The sequence below is a fragment of the Lissotriton vulgaris genome, chromosome 9 (genome assembly GCF_964263255.1).
Source record: "Lissotriton vulgaris chromosome 9, aLisVul1.2, whole genome shotgun sequence".
NCBI lineage: Eukaryota > Metazoa > Chordata > Amphibia > Caudata > Salamandridae > Lissotriton > Lissotriton vulgaris.
In genome coordinates this window covers 246,085,137-246,105,439 of record NC_141697.1, presented here as the reverse complement: position 1 = coordinate 246,105,439, position 20,303 = coordinate 246,085,137, and the positions used below count along the sequence as shown (strand labels likewise).

Genomic DNA, 20,303 nt, shown 5'->3' with positions numbered 1-20,303 from the left:
ATATCAAGATGCCGTTTCTCGCGAATTGGCAAAGGGACTTCCTTATGTCCCCTATACAGCAGGAGGAGATATCAGACGCTCTGGAGAGCATGAGACCCGAAAGTGCTCCCGGGGCAGACGGCCTGACAGTAAGCTTCTACAAAGCATTCGAAGACCAGCTTCTCCCGCACTTATCCACTCTCTTTGACGACATATGTGAGGTGGGATTCATGCCGCCATCCATGCGGGAGGCGATACTGGTTACTGTTCTTAAACCAGGAAAACCCCCCACCCAATGTGGTTCATACAGACCACTGTCACTGTTAAATGTTGATGCCAAACAGTTCGCTAAGGTACTGGCCACACGCTTGGCGATGGTGGCCCCCGAACTGGTAGCTCCAGAACAAGCGGGATTCATACCCGCACGCAATCTTACTTATAACATTCGCACAATGATGGGGACTATACAACATACACGGCAGGACACCAAGGCGATAGCGGTATTCCTGGACATGGAGAAAGCATTTGATTCTGTAGAGTGGCCGTTTATGCGGAGGGTCCTTAGGAAACTTGGCCTAGGAGAACCGTTCCTACAAATGCTGGGTGCACTATACTACAGGCCCACGGCGAGGGTCCGGCTGGGTAATGGGGTCTCGGAGCCGTTCGACATCAGTAGAGGCACTAGACGGGGATGCCCTCTTTCGCCTCTGCTGTACGCACTGGTGGCAGAACCTCTAGCCTGTGCGATCAGAGAATACCACTCGTACGAGGCCATCAGCTACCCAACGTATAAGATTGGGATATCTACCTATGCTGATGACACCCTACTTTATGTCAGGGACCCGGTAAATAACTTCTCCTCGGTCCTCAGGGAAGTGGTGCACTTTGGTGCGCTGTCAGGACTTAAGGTGAACTGGTCGAAATCAGTGGCGTTTCCTCTGACACCTGTCACGGAGCCCTTCGAGATGGAGTACCCTCTGCAGTGGTCTACTGAGCCGGTCCGGTATCTAGGCATCATGCTGCACACTGACCCTGACGTGATGGTCCGAGAGAACTACGGAGTGGCATACAGCAAACTAGCTGATGACGTGGAGATTTGGTGCAAACTACCATTATCCCTAATGGGACGGATTGCTATAATGAAAATGGTGGTGCTCCTGCGCTTCCTATTTCTCTTCAATAACATCCCGATAGTGTTATCCAAGGCCTTTTTTGCTACATTAACCGAACTCCTCATCCGCTTGGCCTGGGGCGGCAAGCAACCCAGAGTGAAGTGGGAGGTACTAATGCTACCATATGAGCAAGGGGACCTTGGAGCCCCGGATATGGAGAGGTACTACAGAATTGCGCAGGCTACGCATCTACACACCTGGATACACGGGAGTACTGATATCCCGCACGTGATCATGGAACAATTGTTTGCAGACCCCACCCCTCTCCCGGCAACGATATGCAGCCCTATGGACCGCAGAGTGGGGACACTAGACTCTATTATGACCACTAACCATGCCTGGCATTCCCTACTGCGGATGCAGGATAAAGTACTGTTATACTCCCCGCACATGCCTATACACTGGGTGACATGGCTGCCCACGTTAGTAGAAACTAAGGTCTACGGAGCCCTCCGCAAGCTGGTTGTACACAATATGGGAGACCTGTTTGAACAAGGAAGTGTTAAGACATGGGAGCAAATCAAGCGGGGAGGGACACAACCTACATTGCTGCAGCAATTCCAATTCCACAGGGTTCGTAGTGCATTCCTGGAACTGTTGGGGCCGGACCTGGAGGAGCCGCCCGAAGTTCCGGAGCTGACGTATGTCATTAACACGGCCGCATCCCAAAAACTTATAACGAAGCTTTATAAAATAGGCCACGATCACACTGCACTGCGATACACCAAGGCACGATTAGCTTGGCAAAGCGACTTAAACACACACATAGACGATAGCATGTGGACATACTGCTGTGCGAACTCTAGAAGAATATCGCTGAACGGAAGGCACCGCCTGGTACACTTTAAATCCTTGCAGCGTGTTTACTACACGCCGGAGAGGCTGCACAGATATGGCCTGCGAGAAACCCCGGAGTGCGAGAGATGTCACGCCCCGGTGGCAGACTTTATTCATATGGCCTGGGCTTGCCCGGGAGTACAGAAATTCTGGCACTTGATTTTTGCTGAATTGAGCAATATAGTCGACTTAGAGCTGCCAGTAGACCCTGCCCTTGCCCTGCTTGGATTCTCGAAAGGGGTGCCAGTGGCATTGCGCAAGCTAGTAGACATGGGTATGCTTATTGCAAAAAGAGTGGTAGCAATGTGCTGGATGAGGGGCCCCTTGCCAACCCTGAAGAGATGGTCTGGTGATATGATGTTCTGCAATACGCAATCAGAAGCCTATGGGGAGCTGCTCCCACCCAGGAGCCGGCCCAAGAACTTCTGGGGACTGTACTAAACCTACATATATTCCAAAGACTAGGTGGAAGAGGCCCCAGCGCAGGCACGGGACGGGCAGTCGGAACAGGACGATATAGAGTCTTAGGCAGCGCAGGCATAGGGGGATAGGGCTGAAGAACACACTCGAATCGGAGACATGGGGGGTGGACATGGGGGTAGCCCTACGACTTCGGAGGAACGGATTGGGGGCTCCACCAGGGGGGGTACCATCAAGAGGTAGTCGGGGTCCAGGTACTCCCATGAGGTGGTTTTGGAGCCCACTCACCAGAGCTAAGTACACCACACAGGTCTGTTAGACGGCCACGAAGCCTGAGCACCAGTAGGGGTTTTGGGGTGTTGGGGTAGGAGTGTTGTTGTTTTCTTTTTTTGGGGAGGGAGGGGGGCGAAAAAAATAAAATAAAATGATGCTTGATACTAAAGATATGATGGATCGGTGGCCACCGTCGGTGGCACCCATTTGTGTATGTAACAAGAACCCTATTTGCCTTTCCGTTATGTACTTTACAGACCAGTTTGAATGTAATGCCGGCCTGAGAGGGGTTGTAGGCGTACAGCTTTGTATACATTTCATTCTGCCAATAAAATAAATAAATTTAAAAAAATACAGATTTAGAGAAAAAAAGTGATCTTAAAAAACAAGAAGACACAATTTTCAATCATCCAAGACGAATAGGATTGGAGCTCAGTACATAGAAAGCAGATCCTATACCAATTAGTCACTATAGTGTAAATATGAACCCGAATAACATTATGGAAGACTTCTTACCTATTGATGCCTACATGACTCTCTTACAATTGAGGCCAATCCCTTACAAATTCTAAAGGTTAACATGATTATTCATCAAGTGTTCTAGCTATTCGTTCACTTTAGAAAAAAACTTTCTCCAAATTGCATATTGATGTCCCCGTTCAGTGTACCAGGTGCAGACAGGGGCAGCACAACTGAACTGCATTGGCTGGGGATAGTGCAGCACTGAAAGATGGGTCGTGGATTCAAACAACTGTTCTGACTTTCACTGCAGAGAGTCCGTCCTGAGATGAAAGAAGGCACAGAGTGAGATCCCTCTGCACCGAGTGTGCAACTCCAGATGCATGCGGGGGGATTCCGGGGGTGGTCCTTGGCCCTCTGTGTTCCAGCGCCGTCAGTTAATTCTCCAACTGTTGGCCACTTCCTGGCGTACAGTTCATGCCCCTCTTGGCAGCCTTTTTTCCGCTATGATGTAATTGGTAATATTGGGCGGGCTCAGGAGAAAAGGTACTACCCGATTTTCGTTGGGTAAATGCAACGTACTGAGAGTAAACACCCTTCATATTGCACGAGGCCAAAATATGTGCCCATATGACCCATGATCCAAACGGGGCCGCCCAATTATCTGAGACTTTGTCTCTAGCACAAAAGTTCTCCCGGGGGTTTAAGAGACATGCACCGCTGCCGAACCAGGCTGGGCTTCTGCGCGACTCACACCAAATGCAATTACATATTAAACCTCCGGTGACCGCAAAATGAAGCAAGCGGGAGCATGCAGGCTATTCGGGGTCATGTTGATGTTGTGGGTATATGACGATGGGTGCGGTGTCAAGAAGCAACATATATATTCAAATGAAGTAAGCAAATAACCAAATGTTAAAGATGCCGAGAACACCTAAACATAGCCAACGGAAGCTACATGCCCCTTTTCGTCACTGTAACTACAGCATCGCATGGCTTGTATACAGAGAAAGGGATATGTTGTTCTTGAAAACAAAAAACGAATACCTTCAATAACCACAAAACCCGATTTCGAACAAAGGGCCTAGCGCGCTGCCTACATGGCACATTTACACAAGCCTGCAAGTGGTGCGCGTGCGCGACACAGCGAGCGATCTGTTTTCAATTATCACACCAGGGCACGATAATTGAAAACAGATGTCGCTGCTGCGGGTAACCGCAAGCAATAGGCCATGGGCGGAGCAATGGCAGGACATGCACCTGCCTTTGCCCAATTGTGTGCTGTCTTTCTTAGAAAGATGCACGCAAAGCTCAATAGCCTGTGAGGAAAACAAAACCACACGCACGAGCGTGTGGTGAGCTTTCCGAAGCCCCCTTACTAAAAGTCTTTGCTCTAGTCTCGACATAAAAAGTGTGGGTTAAAGCACTCCACTTTGTTCCTGTTTCTTCATGACCAAGGAAAGGAGTATTAAGTAGAGTACAAATAGGACTCCTGTGTGACCAGGGGCTGGTGTCTACATGACAGCCAGTCTCCTAAAGATTAGAGGACGTCACCTGAGGTCTGCACTTTCTGCTGGAAGAGCTGAGGGTATTGCAGCTGGTTCCAAGAAGCCTTCCTGCCTGCTTAGAGACCGAAGGAGTCTGCCTGGCCTACATGAGGAGGGACTGTTTTCGAAGGAGAAGCCCAGTGTGTTCTTAATTGAGGAACACCCAGAGAAAGTAGACTACCTGAAAGCGCAAAGCCAGGAGCAATCTGTGTTTTAGTGTGTCTCCCAGTCTCTCTCCGTGGTTCCCTTTGAACCGTACTAGCCCTGTGTCAGGCTGCAACTACCATGATCCGTGGTTCTCCCCCGGCCCATTTTGGGCTGCAACTGCTGTGGGTCCTGCACTGTCGCACATTGTGCTGCAGCTGCTTCACTGCATGATTTGTGATTCGACCCTTGCCATACTTCAGTTGCCTTTCCCTGAAATCTACACTGGCCCTTGCCAGGCTGCAACTTCTGAGCTGCTTGAATCCTGCAGCAGCGTCCAACCTACCCTGTAGCAGTTGGTAGACAGCATAAGAAGACTGGGTCCAGCGGTCGAGAATCAGCTGCAGGTCTATGTGAGGACTTGAAACTGTTCTCATACATGCTACTCCCCTAGGAGTAAAGAAAAGACAACTGGTTGCACATTTGAACTGGTGGAGAGCAAAATGTGCACCTGTGGTCTGCTACAAGGTAACTGGGCATCTATCCAGAAAGTATCACCCGGGCAAGAGAAGGCATGTTGGGGAGAAGGTGGAGTAGGGGAGAGTGTAGTGCCCTTAGAGCAGTAGTGACCAAGAGTATCACACCGTGCACGTTGAATTGTGTAGTGTTTAGTATTGCTGTGTCATTAAAAGTTCTTTCTTTTCCCCAAAAGACAAACACTGGGCTGGACATTGAATTATAGCGACTATTAGTTGATTTTTGAGCTTGGAGTATTCGCTTCCCTAATCCCCCCCCATCCACCTTCCCACTTTACCTCAGTGAGAAGCTTGGACTGCTCACCTATGCTACCCTGAGTCAAGTGTGGAGAGGGGGTCCTTAGCCCAGTTTACCGAGCCATTGTAGGACAGACCACGGAACAGGAGTGGCGGACACTAGTTTGGGTCCTGTTGGCACTCTACCCTGTAGCGCCAAGTGGTGTTTAACCCACTAAATGGTTATTTGTCATACACTGTGTGTTTCCAACATAGGTGCATTACTAAGCTTCCAAGTATTATGAAGGGATAACCCGCAATTATGCAGATTAGGGCAATGGCAAAGTATACCTCAATTCTATCCATCACACGTCTCTACCTTACTAGTTTTACATACCTTGGTTGCAACCATTCCTCTAAAGGCACAGCTAGGTAAGTTTTTAATTGTAAGCTAATATAGAAATGTTCCTCCCTACATACCTCCTGGTGCCTTGAGACGTGAAGTCTGGGCTCCACGCTACAGTACTTGTTCAAGTAACCTGTCCACTCCTGTATCAGTACCACATATCCCTCTTCTATCTTTCAGCTCCCCCTAAGAGAGTCTAGCAAGATCTCTCACAGAAAAAATGCTCTACCCCCCACCCCACCCCACCCCACCCCACCCACCACTTTTTGCAAAAGGGTGTGATTGACCCCTAAACATCAACACTTACCTACTAAGGTAATTAGTGAAATTCAGTATAACCTTATACCTGCCTACATGTTGTAACCAGTGGTAATATCAATTCACCATTAAAGCCTATTGACTTAAAATCTGCTTCTTATAATGAACAATCGGGCTTACTGCCTTTGCTAAAATGTTTCATAACGGATCAGACCTTTGCCATCAGACATAACTTTTGCGAATAAATGAATCCAGCGTATGTCCTTTAAAACTCTAGCCTGCTATTTTGAGCATAAGCTTTCCCACAAGGCAACCATTAGGCATACATTCATATAATTACAATTGTATATGAAATTGCATCTGGCAAATAAAATATAACTCCTTCTAAAAGGGGTTAACCCAGATTATCACAGTGAGAATGTTCTACCACCAGGGTTTGCCCGAGTGGGTACGGACACCAAACCATTTCCTACTACATTCATTTTTGGGATTCTATGTCACTAAATACCTGTTCACAGCTTTAACTTTTCATAATTAAAAGATAATAATTATAGCTAAATTTCCCTGTGAAGCCTACAGCTGTCATCACTGGCTCGTCACCATAACCAACTTGTAGCTACTGTATTGAGCATAAGCTTTCACGCAAGGCAACTGTCAGCCATAAAGTTATGCAATTACAACTCTATACAAAATGAGAGTTGGCAAAATAAAATGCATCCCTCCTGAGAGGTGCCAAGAAGGATTAGCACAGTGCATTTCCTGTACCCCATTGTTTGTCAGAGTGAGCAACCAACACCAAACACTTGTCCAGTATGATAATCTCTAAGGTTCTGTGAAAAATACCTTTTTTTTATTCTTTAACACAGTTAAATAGCAATCCGCCTTTAAAGACCTGTTAGCTTTAACATATGGTTTTCACAATAAACAAGTCAGGCCTCCAGTTTTTCTCCTAATGATTCATAATAAACAGATGAGACCTGTGGTACTCAACATAACTTTTCCCAGTGAACAAACCAGGCCTATAGACATTATCATTGCTTGGTCATCATAGCCAGCTCTGGCCTACTGTTTTGAGCAAACACTTTTTACAGGGAAACCATTAGGCTTATAGTCAGTCATAAAATTACAGATCTATTCATTCCTCCTAAGAAGGCCTAACAAGGATTATTACATTGGAAATACTCTACCCCCAGAGTTTGTCAGAGTGAGTAAGCAAAAAGCAGCACACTTGCCTAAAATTGTAATCTTCGAGATTCTATTATCAACATACTTCTCTACAGGGTTTAACATACCGTAATAATAAACCACCCTTCAATACTTATCGGCTTTAACTTTGATTTATGTAGTAAATTTACTACATCTACTATCTTTGCCTTGGCTTTATATACCCAGCATTTGCAATGCAGTAGGTCTCGCATTTGTACAAGTTTAAGGTATTGACATTGTAAATGACAATGCCTTTTGTTTGTTTTGAAAACCTAAACGTAAATAAAAGGCATTGACATTAACAATGCCAATAGCTCAAATTCCTGTAAACGCGAGACCTATTGCATTCCAAATGCTTGTCTCTACCTTGGCATGGTGGGCACTGGTGGAATGACATCAGCGTGGCAGTTTCCCGCCTGCGCCGCTATTCCTCAGAAATAACTGTATCTTCTCATGCTGGCACCTGGCGGGCGCCCCTTAGCTGCTCAACTCGTTTGCTGCCTCCACCCTGTCAGTGCTCGGAAGGGTGTTTGGGAAGTGGGGGGTGGAAGGGGGAGGCTCTTCTGTGCTTTATCCCAGCCTACCCTGCGGGCTCGAGGAATCCGCCGCATTCCAAAGAACTCCACTGTCTACCCCCGGTCTTTCGCAGCGGTTTTGAAAAAACTTATCACTTCCTTGATTTAATATGGGGCAATTATGGCGTTTTGCTGCTAACATCATCAGCCGCGCTTCCAAGAAAGACCTACGGTACAAAAGGGGGTGGTGATGGACGGAGCTTCTGAACCAATCAAACACTCACACCCAGTCAAAAGATCTGGGTTTAATCCATCACCGTTCTTTAGCCCACTCTGCCACCCCAGTTCAGACATGGCTATATGCAAATCAGTCTGACTCTGTGTCTCATGGGAACAGTCCAGCCCGAACTGCCAAGCCATGTCTTCCCTGGACCGGAAACAAGCTTCCGAGGACCGGTTTCTGGCATTCCAGCCGTCTTCAGCCCGGCTTGCTTGAATCTAGTGGCAAAGTGAGCAAGGGACTCACGTCTGAGCATACCCTGCCACACTTATGGCGGCCAAAAGCGGTACGAAAGGGGGTGGTGATGGACGGAGAATCTGAATCAATCAAACACTCACACCCAGTCAAAATATCTGGGTTTAATCCATCACCGTTCTTCTGCCTGGCTGATGAGGATTATGAATCCGAAACCAGTCCCAGGATGCTTGTTTCCGGTCCAGGGAAGACATGGCTTGGCAGTTCGGGCTAGACTGTTCCCATGAGGCACAGAGTCAGACTGATTTGCATATGGCTGAACTGGGGTGGCGGAGTGAGCTAAAGAATGGTGATGTATTAAACCCAGATCAGTTGAGGTGGGTGAGTGTTTGATTTGCTCAAACGCTCCATCCATCATCCCCTTTTGTATCTCCAAGAAAGACCTAAGCAAAATAAACGAACACAGCCCGCGTACTGGAGCGAAACCGAGACTAGGAGCGCATGCTGGCATAACTCTTCCGTGACATTCACAAATGTTATTGAGGGCCCGGAGCAGCGCGAGGGCCAAGGAGGCCGGAGCAAATGCTCTTGCCGTTTTTTTTGTTGTTTTTTTTCTTTCTGCTTTTGGTTTGGAAAATGTTTAAGGCCTCAGTAATAAACGACCATTTAAATGCTGTCAGTAAGAGCTTGTTGTACATCTGCTCAGGGACACTAACTTCAAAGGAGATTATGACCAACTCAGACTTTGCTTGCGTTGAGCTGTCTGCTTCGTCTAATAGGAAACGGATTTGGGGGTCGCTTGTGTAAGTTTGTTACCTTTGTGCCTGGATTCCAAACCTGTGCAGCAGAGCCAATTTAAGTAATTTTAGACATGGGCAAAGAATGAGAAACCTTAAATTCAGATTTGTGAAGTGTAGTTTTGTGGATGAATGAATAAAGGGCAAAGCACCATATTTATCCGTGTAGGTTTTTAGGCACTGCTTCTATTTTGATCTTGCAGTTGGATAGTAGCTTTTTGAGACCATACAAACATACCACAACAAAAAAAAGAAGCGCTGCAAGACTAGCGCGGCCCGCAAGCATCTACAGTGTTTACCTTACAGGAGCGACCGCGATAATTGCTAACAGATGGCGCCACCGCAGGCTCCCACTAGGCACGTGCTGCACATGCACGAGGGCCCATTGGAAACAGTGCAGAACATGCAGGAGTTTCCACAAAAGCCCGGAGGATTTCAAAAGGTCCCTCCTAAGCAGCGCCTGCGCGCTGCGTAGGCGAGACCTAATTAATGGATCAGGCCTAGGTCCTTGATCATTGAAATGCCACCATAAGCGACCAAGACACTTTTTGGTTGCACAGCCTACAGTACTTCTGATAATGTATTGGTTTGACATGGAACAGCTTCACTGAGTCAATGGAGCTGTCTCCTCTTCTTTCCAGGGAGTGATGGCAACCCCTATCATTCTTGTTCTCGTGACTGGCATAAGCTCTCAGAAGGTGGGATTGAATTCCTCTCTTGCTCCCAAATTCTCCCCCACATGCTGTCCTAGTTTGGGTAACCAGCCAACTGCAGCATCTTGTGTGCCAACCAGACTTTTGTTGGATAATCAGGAAACAATGCGAGCATCAAGGTGTTGTACCGCTTTAATTCAGTACTGTGGCTAACTCAATTCAAAGTAGCAAGTTCGAGGTTAAAACATTTCTTGGTCGATTTGAAACAAAATTTCACTTTCTCTCTAGGTGTGTAGTCAGGCCAGTCATTGGTATACGTGTGGGGAGGGAGATGAGAAGTTACTCCACAGTATCAGTCTGTTCTGTAGTGACACCACTAAGTTATTCTTGCTGTGTAAAACCACTTTGGTCAGCTGTTTGATTGACCAAAATGAATGTGATCTTTGCGGCTACTATTTCATCAAGGTGTGGAAGAGTGGCAGGAGGAGTGCCAAGCATTTAAAACTTGGACTGAGCAGCAACTGGTCTGGCCAGGATTAGGGCTGCGTTCTCTTTTGCTTTTATAAAGGGTTTGTGACAGGATGTATGTATGACTAGCTTGTGAGTGTTTGTTTTCACAATGCTCTAAAATCAGAATACCTCCTAATAGCACCCCCTCCAAAATCCTCATCGCTCAGGACTGGCTGAAGCACCTCACTGCATTCAACGTCCAACCTATCATTGTAGACTCCGCTAAATCTCTAGGTATCACCCTCGACTCCAATCTCAATATGCAACGACATATTAGCAATGCACCCAAGGGTGCTAATTTCCAAATCAATATCTTGAGAAAGTTTAAACCCTTCCTCCCAGCCAAAGACTTTTGAACTGCAGTTCAAGCGCTAGTTATACCTCTGACTATGGTAGTACTGCCCTCTGCGGTCTCCCACTTTCAACAACCGCAGCATTAAGAGCCTCCATCAATGTGGCAGCAAGGCTCATAACTGGATCAAAAAAACATTCACACATCTCTCCAGACTTAAAATCTCTGAATTGGCTACCGCTCGAAGCCAGAATACACCTGAAAATCGCATGCATTACTCACAGCCTTACATCACAGCATGCCCAGCTACATTGCTCAGAAACTGACAAACTCAGGAGGCTCAGGATCCACAAGAAGCACAGAAACTCTCCTTTTGAAACCACAAAGATTCCACAAGAAAAAAACTTACAAGCGTTCCTTCTCAGGGATGGCCCTCCCGCCAGAAACGACTCATCTCATCCACTGCCTCCTTCAAAAAAGAAGTCAAAATTATCCTCATGGCTAAATTCACTTGAACATTAACTACGCATTTACTGTTTGCCTATTTGTCTCCCCCTTGTATCTCAGTGCTGCAATTGACCACACAACCATTCTCGACTACCTGACATTGCACGCTCCATGCACAAATAGCTTTAACAAGTTTTCTTTTTTTACGTTTGCCGCTCATATGTATTATGATTTCTGTAATGCGTTTTCCTTTTATATGTATGTAAAGCGCTCTGATATCTGCAAGGATCTTGTTCGCGCTATACAAAATTCTGAAAATAAAAAATAAATGAAGGTTCTCCAACGGTTCCACTTTCTCAACAAGATTCGTGGCCCGGTTATCTTTTATAACAGCTGAGAAAGTAAAGACTTCTACAAAGGTGGTTTTATTGGAAAGTGTCTGCAAGAAGTAAGAAATGAGGTTGCTGGTCGTGAAGACTGGTTTGAGTTTACTCCACACACAGTGATTGCGCGAACCTGCACCTTCGTTCAAGTCCGAGGGAAAATAAACACTTTAAATCTGAAACTCAAATGCCGGAGAGAAACTTACAAACACACTTAAACGTTACTACACCCTATTTATACCAAATAGTCAACGCAACAACAGACACAACCATTGTGAATGCTCACATCAAACACCCAATTCACATCACAGTAATGCTGACAGCACCCAAGTAACTGCCTAGCACTGCCCGGTTTGTGACTATTGGGCAGCACAGTGACTGCAGTTTTGATTGGTGGCCATGCAGGAGCTGCCGAAGGGTGCTCCACCTGTGGTTGGATTTGATTTGTCTGATACTGATTGAGAGTAAAGGATTCATGCGGGGAAGGCGTCTGCCACCATGATTTGAACTCCAGGCAGTTGGGATTCAACTGAATCATTGTCGCTTGGAGAATGAGAAATGGTGCTTCAGAAGTCGGCGGCTATGACCACTTTCACACACTGCTAAACCCTGCAGCTTGAGTGTGACTGGTTCAGAGACGGGTGGTCCCAATTTACTACGAGAACCAGAGATAGCAGTTGATAATATGGCCTACAGTGGTGAAATGCCTGGTGTAGTTAAGACTGGCATCATATGCTTACACTTCCCTAGTATTTACCATATCCACCCTATTTTGCTTTGATATCCGTATATTTTTAACTACAAAGGGGGAAAAGCTATTTGCATTGTTAATTCGTGTTAAACCAAGTGCTGTTTTCATGTTATTTAAATGTTCGTATGTTTGCACGTGTCAACGGGCACATTGTCATTATAAAGCAAACATTCAGCATATCAAAGAAATTGCTTCTCAAATTAATCTGGCCTTTTGTTTTGCAGCTTGTTCTTCCCGAGTACCTCATCCATGCCTTCTTTTGTGTCATGTTTCTCTGTGCTGCGGAGTGGCTTACCTTGGGACTTAATATGCCCCTATTGGCATACCATATTTGGAGGTAATATTTTACTCTAAGGCTGTGTGAACCAAATTGTTAATTGGCCTGTGATTTACGATGCTTCGAGCTTCTGAAGAAAAAGCATATTTGGGGTTTGTGAGGAGGAAAGATGCTGGATGCATTTTGTTAGATTGTAAAATTCAAATTGGGATCTTTATTTTTTTGTTGACTTCGCATTTTTTTAGGTTACAAAGAGGTAATGCATATGCAGTCATGGATCAAGTTTAGAACATGAATTATAGGGTTGAGGCAACAAAAAATCAGGAGTGCAAATTGTATTACTACCCGTCTACTATGTGGGAAGGCTACAGCCGTTGTATTGCAAGTGGGGGCTGAGTGAAGCCCTGCAGTGACGGGGCAGAGTTGTTTATCCTAATGGCCTCAGATTGACTCAGATGTGCATGAGGAAGGGATTGGGGGTGTTAATTGGGGTCATGAAATCTCCAAATGTATCGAGTTCTGGCCCAAGCTATTCACTGTGCAACTGTGCTTGCTTCTAGAGCTCTGGTTGTCAGCCCCTCACCCGGTCAGGAAGTGCGCGCTTTGTTGCGTAATAAGAGTAGAAGTGCAGTGGTGGTGTGGGAGGGCCTTCCCTTTAGGAGTATTAGTGATTACTAGGTTGAGATTGCATGTGCGATGCAGGGGAACGGGGCGTCTGGGAGGGTTTTTGTAAGTCACTGAGCATGACGTCCCAAGCTGTTGCCAGCGGGGTCTGGCGCAGACCCAGTGCGTCTTCCTGTTTCAGTGCCACGCTTGCAGCTTGTGCCCAGTTAAGAAAAGAGCGGTGCCATGCTTCCCAAGGGGGGCGTTCAGCCTGTTTCCATAGCCCAGTAATCCGGCCTAGATCGATAAAGCGTGACCGCGCTTTGTTTGGATCTGTGGTTTGTTTGGATCTGTAGTACGGGCCCAGGATGCAGATCTCCCACGTGTTCATTATATGTGCTCAGTACAGTAGTGTGAGTTTGGTGGTGACAGTGTTCCAATAAGGCCAGCCCCATAGCATATGTATCAGGTTTGCATTCACTAGATGACAAAAGGGACACCAGCCCTCCATGCAGTGAAAGTATCTATTGATGTTCTCTGGTGTAAGGTGAGCCCTATGGATTATGTAAAGTTGTATGAGACGGAACCGTGCGTTTCTGGGTATGCCAACTGATCCCTGTAGAATTGCTTCTCAGGCTTTGTCAGTACAGGGATTTTCTAGGTCTGTATCCCAGTGATTTCTAAGTGAGAGATACCGGTGCGCTGTGTGCATGCGTAGTAAGTCGGCGAACAATTTATTTGCCGCCTCCCTGTGCCCATGATGTGAATGTATTGTATGGTGTGGTGTATTGCCGGTTCCTACGACAAGTTGCCCCAGTATTCACTCTACTCCACTATTAGGGAACCATGGAGCAGGAACTGCCCTTGAGGGAGTCCTTCACCCGACACTGGCGTCTGGAAAGGAATCAACTGGCCGTCCCTGTGAAGTTCGCCCAATGTTTGTAACCCCGTTGTTTGCCATGTGGGGAGGTCTTCACTCGTGCTGTAGTTTTGCCCTCTCTGTGCTCCCAGCAGGGGGAGCGCAGGCACAAATTGGATGCAGTCTTTGGTGAGGGATAAGGCGTGTGTGGAGAAGTGTGGCTCAATGGTTAGAGCGGCAGACCCTGATGCAGAGGTCTGGCCCGGGACCAGGGTTCAATTCCCGCCTCGGCAGGTCTTAGGCTCAATTTCTCCGGATCTGATAATTCTCGCCTCGGGCCCTTGTCTAATCATGGGTCCCACTCTGTGACTCTGGGCAATAGCTTGCTTAATCTCCAACGGCCCCAGCAGCGCTTGGATGCCTGGCTTCACCTTAGGGGTGCCCAGGAGTGGACATCTCACAGGAAAGCCAGGAAGGGTTCCACAGCGGTATGAGTGCAGCGCCGGTACGCCTCATTGCTGAGGCAGCCATGCGCTTTACAAGTACAACTACATTTACATATGTTTAAAGCATACATGGGCCACTGCCAGCATTAGCTACTTTGGGGTCTAGTCCCAGCTTCCTGGATAGAATAGTTGCAGACTAGATGAACTTGGCCAGGCCTGATGCTGCGTGGCCTTGTCCGGCGTGTGTTGCCCACTCATCCATCTGGCGATCTACTGGAGCTGTGCTGCTAGTTAGTAGTGTTCTATATGGGGCCTCGCAAGTCCTCCCTGATCCACTGGGAGGCACAATTTGGATAGTGCGACCCAGCAGCGAGAGCCATTCCAATAGATCTTGTGCATCATGCTCTCAAAAGGAACATTGGGGGGTGGATATATATCTGTAAATTCATGAAGAAATATAACAACTTGGGTAACGCCACCATTTTCAGAAGGGCGATGCGGCCCATTACCATTAGTGGTAGGGTGCACCAAAATGACATTTGTGATCCATGTGGCGGATGTTGCGCGTGTGACATTGCCGTCCAGTAGGTCATCAGATTGATGGTATAGCCTGATACCAAGGTAACGGACACCAGCTGGCTGCCAGCGGATTTGCTGACCGGGTATAGATAGCCCTGGGTCTGCGGTGGATGGGTTAAAGGGGTATAAGCTGCAAGTGTGTTGTCAATGGTATCTCGGGAAGCCCCAACATCTCTGACCTATAGTAATAGATCATCCGCATTAAGCGAAATTGCGTGTATTGCATCACCAAGCAGTAGTCTCCATTCTGCTTCCCCAGGCCAGATAGTGGCCGCTAGTGGTTCCATAGCCAAAAAAAAAAAGAGGTGCGACAACGCACAGCCTCCGATGTGGCTCAGTGGCAGTGTTGATCACTAGGTGATAGTGATGGGGGGCAGATGGGGCAGGTTAAAGCGGTAGATGGCTAATTTTGGCCTGTATTATTGGTGGATCGTTGGGTAGGTGCGCGGAGCCCATTTTTAGAGCGGATTCGCCATTTTGGCCTTGCTAGTTACGCCTCCCCCGTACCAATCCCTTATGTTGTCAGTTGTAGTGTCCTTCCCAGCCTGGTAACATCTAAATGAATTACACCGCACACGGAGCTTTGGATACACAACTTTATTCTCTAGAGTGCAGCCAGTAACTGCAAAGTACTGCATCATTCATTTTATCAACCGCTACCAAATTCTTACATCACTAGACTACGGAGTCCGTTGGGGACAACAGGGGTCCTTGCCCCCCTTAAATATTTACTCCTAAATGCAAGATCGTTGATAAAGTACAGCACAGAATGTGCATTGTTTGCGGAGGAACATATTTAGCTGGCCTTCATAACTGAGACCTGATCAGATAAAGCCTCAGGACCCAACTTAGTTAAAGCCACACCCTCAGGCTTTCTCTGCTATATGCAAGGTAGACCTAATGGAAGGGGTGGAGGACTGGCGGTCATATACCACAACACCCTGGAGCCTTCTTTTCGCACAGCCTCTAATCTGGCCTGTGAAGCACTGTCGCTTAGCGTATGTATTCCTGCAATGATACTTTCAAGGGGATACTTCTTTACCGCCCCCGGGTCCCAGTGGTGTTTTTGTAGAGTCCATTGGGTCGCTCCTAGAGGAGGGACTATGCTCCAACTCTTTTACAGTTATGGGGGATTTTAATTTTCATCTTCAGGATTACAATGACCGGGTACTGCGAGGTTGCAACAAGTGATGGGTGGTGGGGACCTTAAGCAGCTGTTAGAGGGGCCTACACATATAGCAGGACATACTATAGACCGGATTTATTCCAATACCCCAGTCTGACTCACACGGAGGTGCTGCCCCTTCCTTGGACATCACTCTGCCATTCTGTTTGAACTATCAGTGCTAACCTATCTTCAATGCAAACCAGAGCCCAAGGAAAAGTTAGCTATAAGGACCTGGAAAGACATCAATAGCATAGAACTAGGAAACTTACTTATAGCAACAGCCCAGAATCTTCCCTCGTAATTTGACGATGCTTCTGCTGCCTACACTGGATGGGTAGATGCTGCATGTAGCAAACTTGCTCCGACAAAATTGTGGACTCCTAAGCAGGTCCATCCAGCGGCCCCATGGTATTCAGAGGATTTAAAAAAGCAAAAACACGCCTGAAAACCGCCTGTAAACTGCTAGAGCGAGCATGGAGAAGAGGCTACAATAAGATCGATAAGGAGGCGTATAAATAAAGTCTCGCTCTTTATAAAAAATTACTCTTTGACACCAAAAGGATGTTTTTTGCGGAGCAGAATAATCAGGGAAAATCCTCCTCTAAAGAACTTTTCAAAACACTAATCAAACTCACTGCCCCCAATACACCTAAAATACAGAGCAGTCCCGAATAAACTTGCCTCTTTTTTTCAGTAAAAGGTGGAAGCCATCTTTTCCTCATTTTCACCTACACAGAAAGAGAATATTGACTCATCAGCCAGGGCGAGGCCAATTGGATCCAAAATAACATCGATACTAGATAGCTTCACACCATTAGAGACACAGGATTTGATGTAACTTTTGATGTCGATCCGGTAGGATCCCCTCTGGATCCTTGTCCTGCGTCCGTGATTAAACAAATCCCTGAGATTATTGCGACAGCCCTTACCCCCTTGTTTAACACTATCCTCAACTCAGGTCAGTTTCCCCAAAAATGGAAAGTGGCATCTATACTACCTCTGCTTAAAAAATCAAATCTCGATCCTAGGGATCTGAATAGTTACAGACCTATTTAGCTTATTCCTTCAGCTTAACAATATACTGGATCCAACACAATATGGCTTTAGAGCTGAACACAGCACAGAGCTGGCCTTGATTAAATCACAGAGGAGGTAAGAGAGGCTTTGGACCAGGGAGGTGCTGCAATATTGATCATGTTGTATCTCTCAGCAGCCTTCGATACGGTTCATCTTAAGGTTTTGATGGACTGTCTATCTGATGGTGGGGTACAAGGCACGGTACAAGGCACGGCCTGGAACCTCTTGAAATCCTTTCTTACCGACAGATCTCATATGGTAGATTTGGATAAAGAAAGGTCAAAGACTTTCTCCCCTTCTTGTGGGGTACCACAGGGGTCCTCCCTTAGTCCTACACTATTTAATGTGTACGTGTCCCCACTGACGGCCCTGATAAGATCATTCGGGTTCCAATTGACATCTTATGTAGATGACACGCAAATAGTGCTGTCCCTCGAGCGTGGCCAAGAAGCTTAAACAGGATCAAGATGTCATAGCTGTATGAAAGCCATCTCGTGGTGGATGTCCTTTAACTGCCTGAAACTTAACTCTGGAAAAACAGAGGTTATTATATTTGGCAATAATTTGAACCTCTGGTTGCCTGACTGGTGGCCGGAAAAATTGGGAATTCTCCCAGAACCAACTAAGGAAGTGAAGATTTTGGGTGTCATTGTGGATAGCAGTCTCACTTTCGGTGATCAGATAAGTGGAGTTGTCTCTACATGTTTCTTTCTCCACAGAATCCTGAGGAAAATAAAATTACTTCTTCCGGAAGACAGCTTTAGGACTTCGGTCACACCACTCATTATGTCACGGCTGGATAACTGTAACAGTCTCTACTTGAACATCCAAAAGAGCTATATGAACAGACTCCAAATCGTGCAAAATGCAGCGGCCAGTCTATTGACTGGTACACCTAGGTTTCTCTCGGTCAAGAAGGAACTAAGACTTCTTCATTGGTTCTCAGTTAACCATTGTACGCAATTTAAAGCCCAATGTACGCTTTACAAAGCTCTAAAGGGAGTAGGCCCTGACTATTTAACACATGGCTTCAGTGGTATGTTCCCAGTAGAACCTTGCGCTCTGTAACAGCAAATCAAGTGACTGTTCCCTCTATAAAAAAAAAGCTAGGTGGGGTTGCAGGAGCTTCACTACATGTGCCGCAAAAGCTTGGAAATGCAGCCGATCTCCTCTCCTTCTGGAAAGAGCTGAAAACCTGGTTATTTACGTTATAGCCACTCACTCAACAGTAACCATTTAGGCAAGTGCTCAGCGCCAGGACACCTTAGGGTAACAGTCACACTTAGAAGTTATATTAACATAACATAACAACTGTAAAAAAAACAGCCCAAAAAACCCACGTATGTAATGATGTGGATTGCATAATTAATTGTACCAGTCACTTTTCGTCAATAAAGATTTTGGAAACACCTTCAATTATTTAAAAAAAATACTGAATTAATTATCAACCAGGGATGACTTTGTATTCATAATATTCTATAAACGAAATTCGCTTGAATAATGCCTGCAATAGACATAGAAAAAAGGCTTATGCAACACTCCTCACATTGTCTCAGAGGGCCAATAAAATTGATCTAATAATATTACAAATTCTGTAATGCTATGCATGCATGTAATTGTCTCGATGATGATCCTTGCCCCACAGCGTCATTGAAGTGTTATTACAATCACCGCTATTCATGAAGCTCCTTATATAGGAGATTTACCTTTCTGAACCATGATATGCATCTCATAATGATCCAACTATCAACTTTATATAGGACTACAGTCCTATAAAATCGCAATGCGGGAAAATTATTCCAATTCATAAGAGTGAAAGATACTCTAGTTAGAAACACAGCATTTCGTAACATATTGCAGTATCCATGTTGGATATCTAACATTCAGTTTGGGGCAAGGCATGTCATCAGAACAATGACCTGTATGCATAGCCTACTCCAGATTGGCTTGCATTACTTCAGGACACAAGTGGAGAGTGTGGGGGAGTTGTGGTGTGTGTGTGTGTACGTGTATGTATGTCTGTTTATGTATATAAACAATACCCTTGCAGGCATAGAGTGACGCATAAATTATGCAAAAAAGGAGAGAACTCTGGGTAGTTCCCAAGTTTAGGTGGAAGGCAGCTCCTGTATAGAGCACCCTCAACACCAGCGACACTCTAAATTTGCTCTCCTCAAATGTCTGCTTTTCTATCAAAGTTTTTAAGCATAGGATTAGCACAGTGCTATCCACGGCGAGATAAAAATGGACAAAGCCTTTTGCCATTTGTACAGCAAAGTTTTTAAGCATAGGATTAGCACACTGCTATTGACTCTGAGCTGTAAAATGACAAAAGCCATTTACCACTCCAGGCACAATAGTACAGCTTTGGATTGGTAAAATACCATCCAAGCCTACCTGAAATAAGTAAAAGCAACCCCTGACACGTGTTTTGCTGTCATTACAGCTCTTCAGAGAGGTTTAGCTTTGTCCAGACACTAGGGAGCACCCAGTATAAGTCAAAACAATACCCTTGCAGGCATAGTGACGCATAAATTATGCAAAAAAGGAGAGAACTCTGGGTAGTTCCCAAGTTTAGGTGGAAGGCAGCTCCTGTATAGAGCACCCTCAACACCAGCGACACTCTCTAAATTTGCTCACCTCAAATGTCTGCTTTTCTATCAAAGTTTTTAAGCATAAGGACACAGTGCTACCCAGTAGTGAGCAAGGCGGTGAATACCGTCGAAACGCGTCTGTGTTGTTTCATTTGGAATAAAGGAATCTTACTTTGGAGAATATTCATGGAGTCAGCGCCATCTTTTGAATGAAAGTTTGGACTGATATATATATATATATATATATATATATATATATATATATATATATATATATATATATATATATATAATTTCACTTTTTTGCACCAGCAATCGTGTTGTGTCCGGGTAAATTTTTCAGATAACAAAGGCATTGTGGAATATTATATATAATTCCACAACCCCTTCGTTATCTGAAAAACGTACCCAGACTTAACAGGAT

General features: G+C 45.9%; 1 protein-coding gene across 1 annotated transcript in view; it reads left to right on the top strand.

Moving 5' to 3' along the window:
* Positions 1–20,303, top strand: part of CNIH1 (cornichon family member 1) — a 122,979-nt gene that overhangs the window by 56,694 nt on the left and 45,982 nt on the right. The window contains exon 3 of the mRNA XM_086937434.1: positions 12,501–12,613. Coding sequence (XP_086793560.1) covers positions 12,501–12,613 — 113 coding nt within the window. The remainder of the gene's footprint in view (positions 1–12,500; positions 12,614–20,303) is intronic.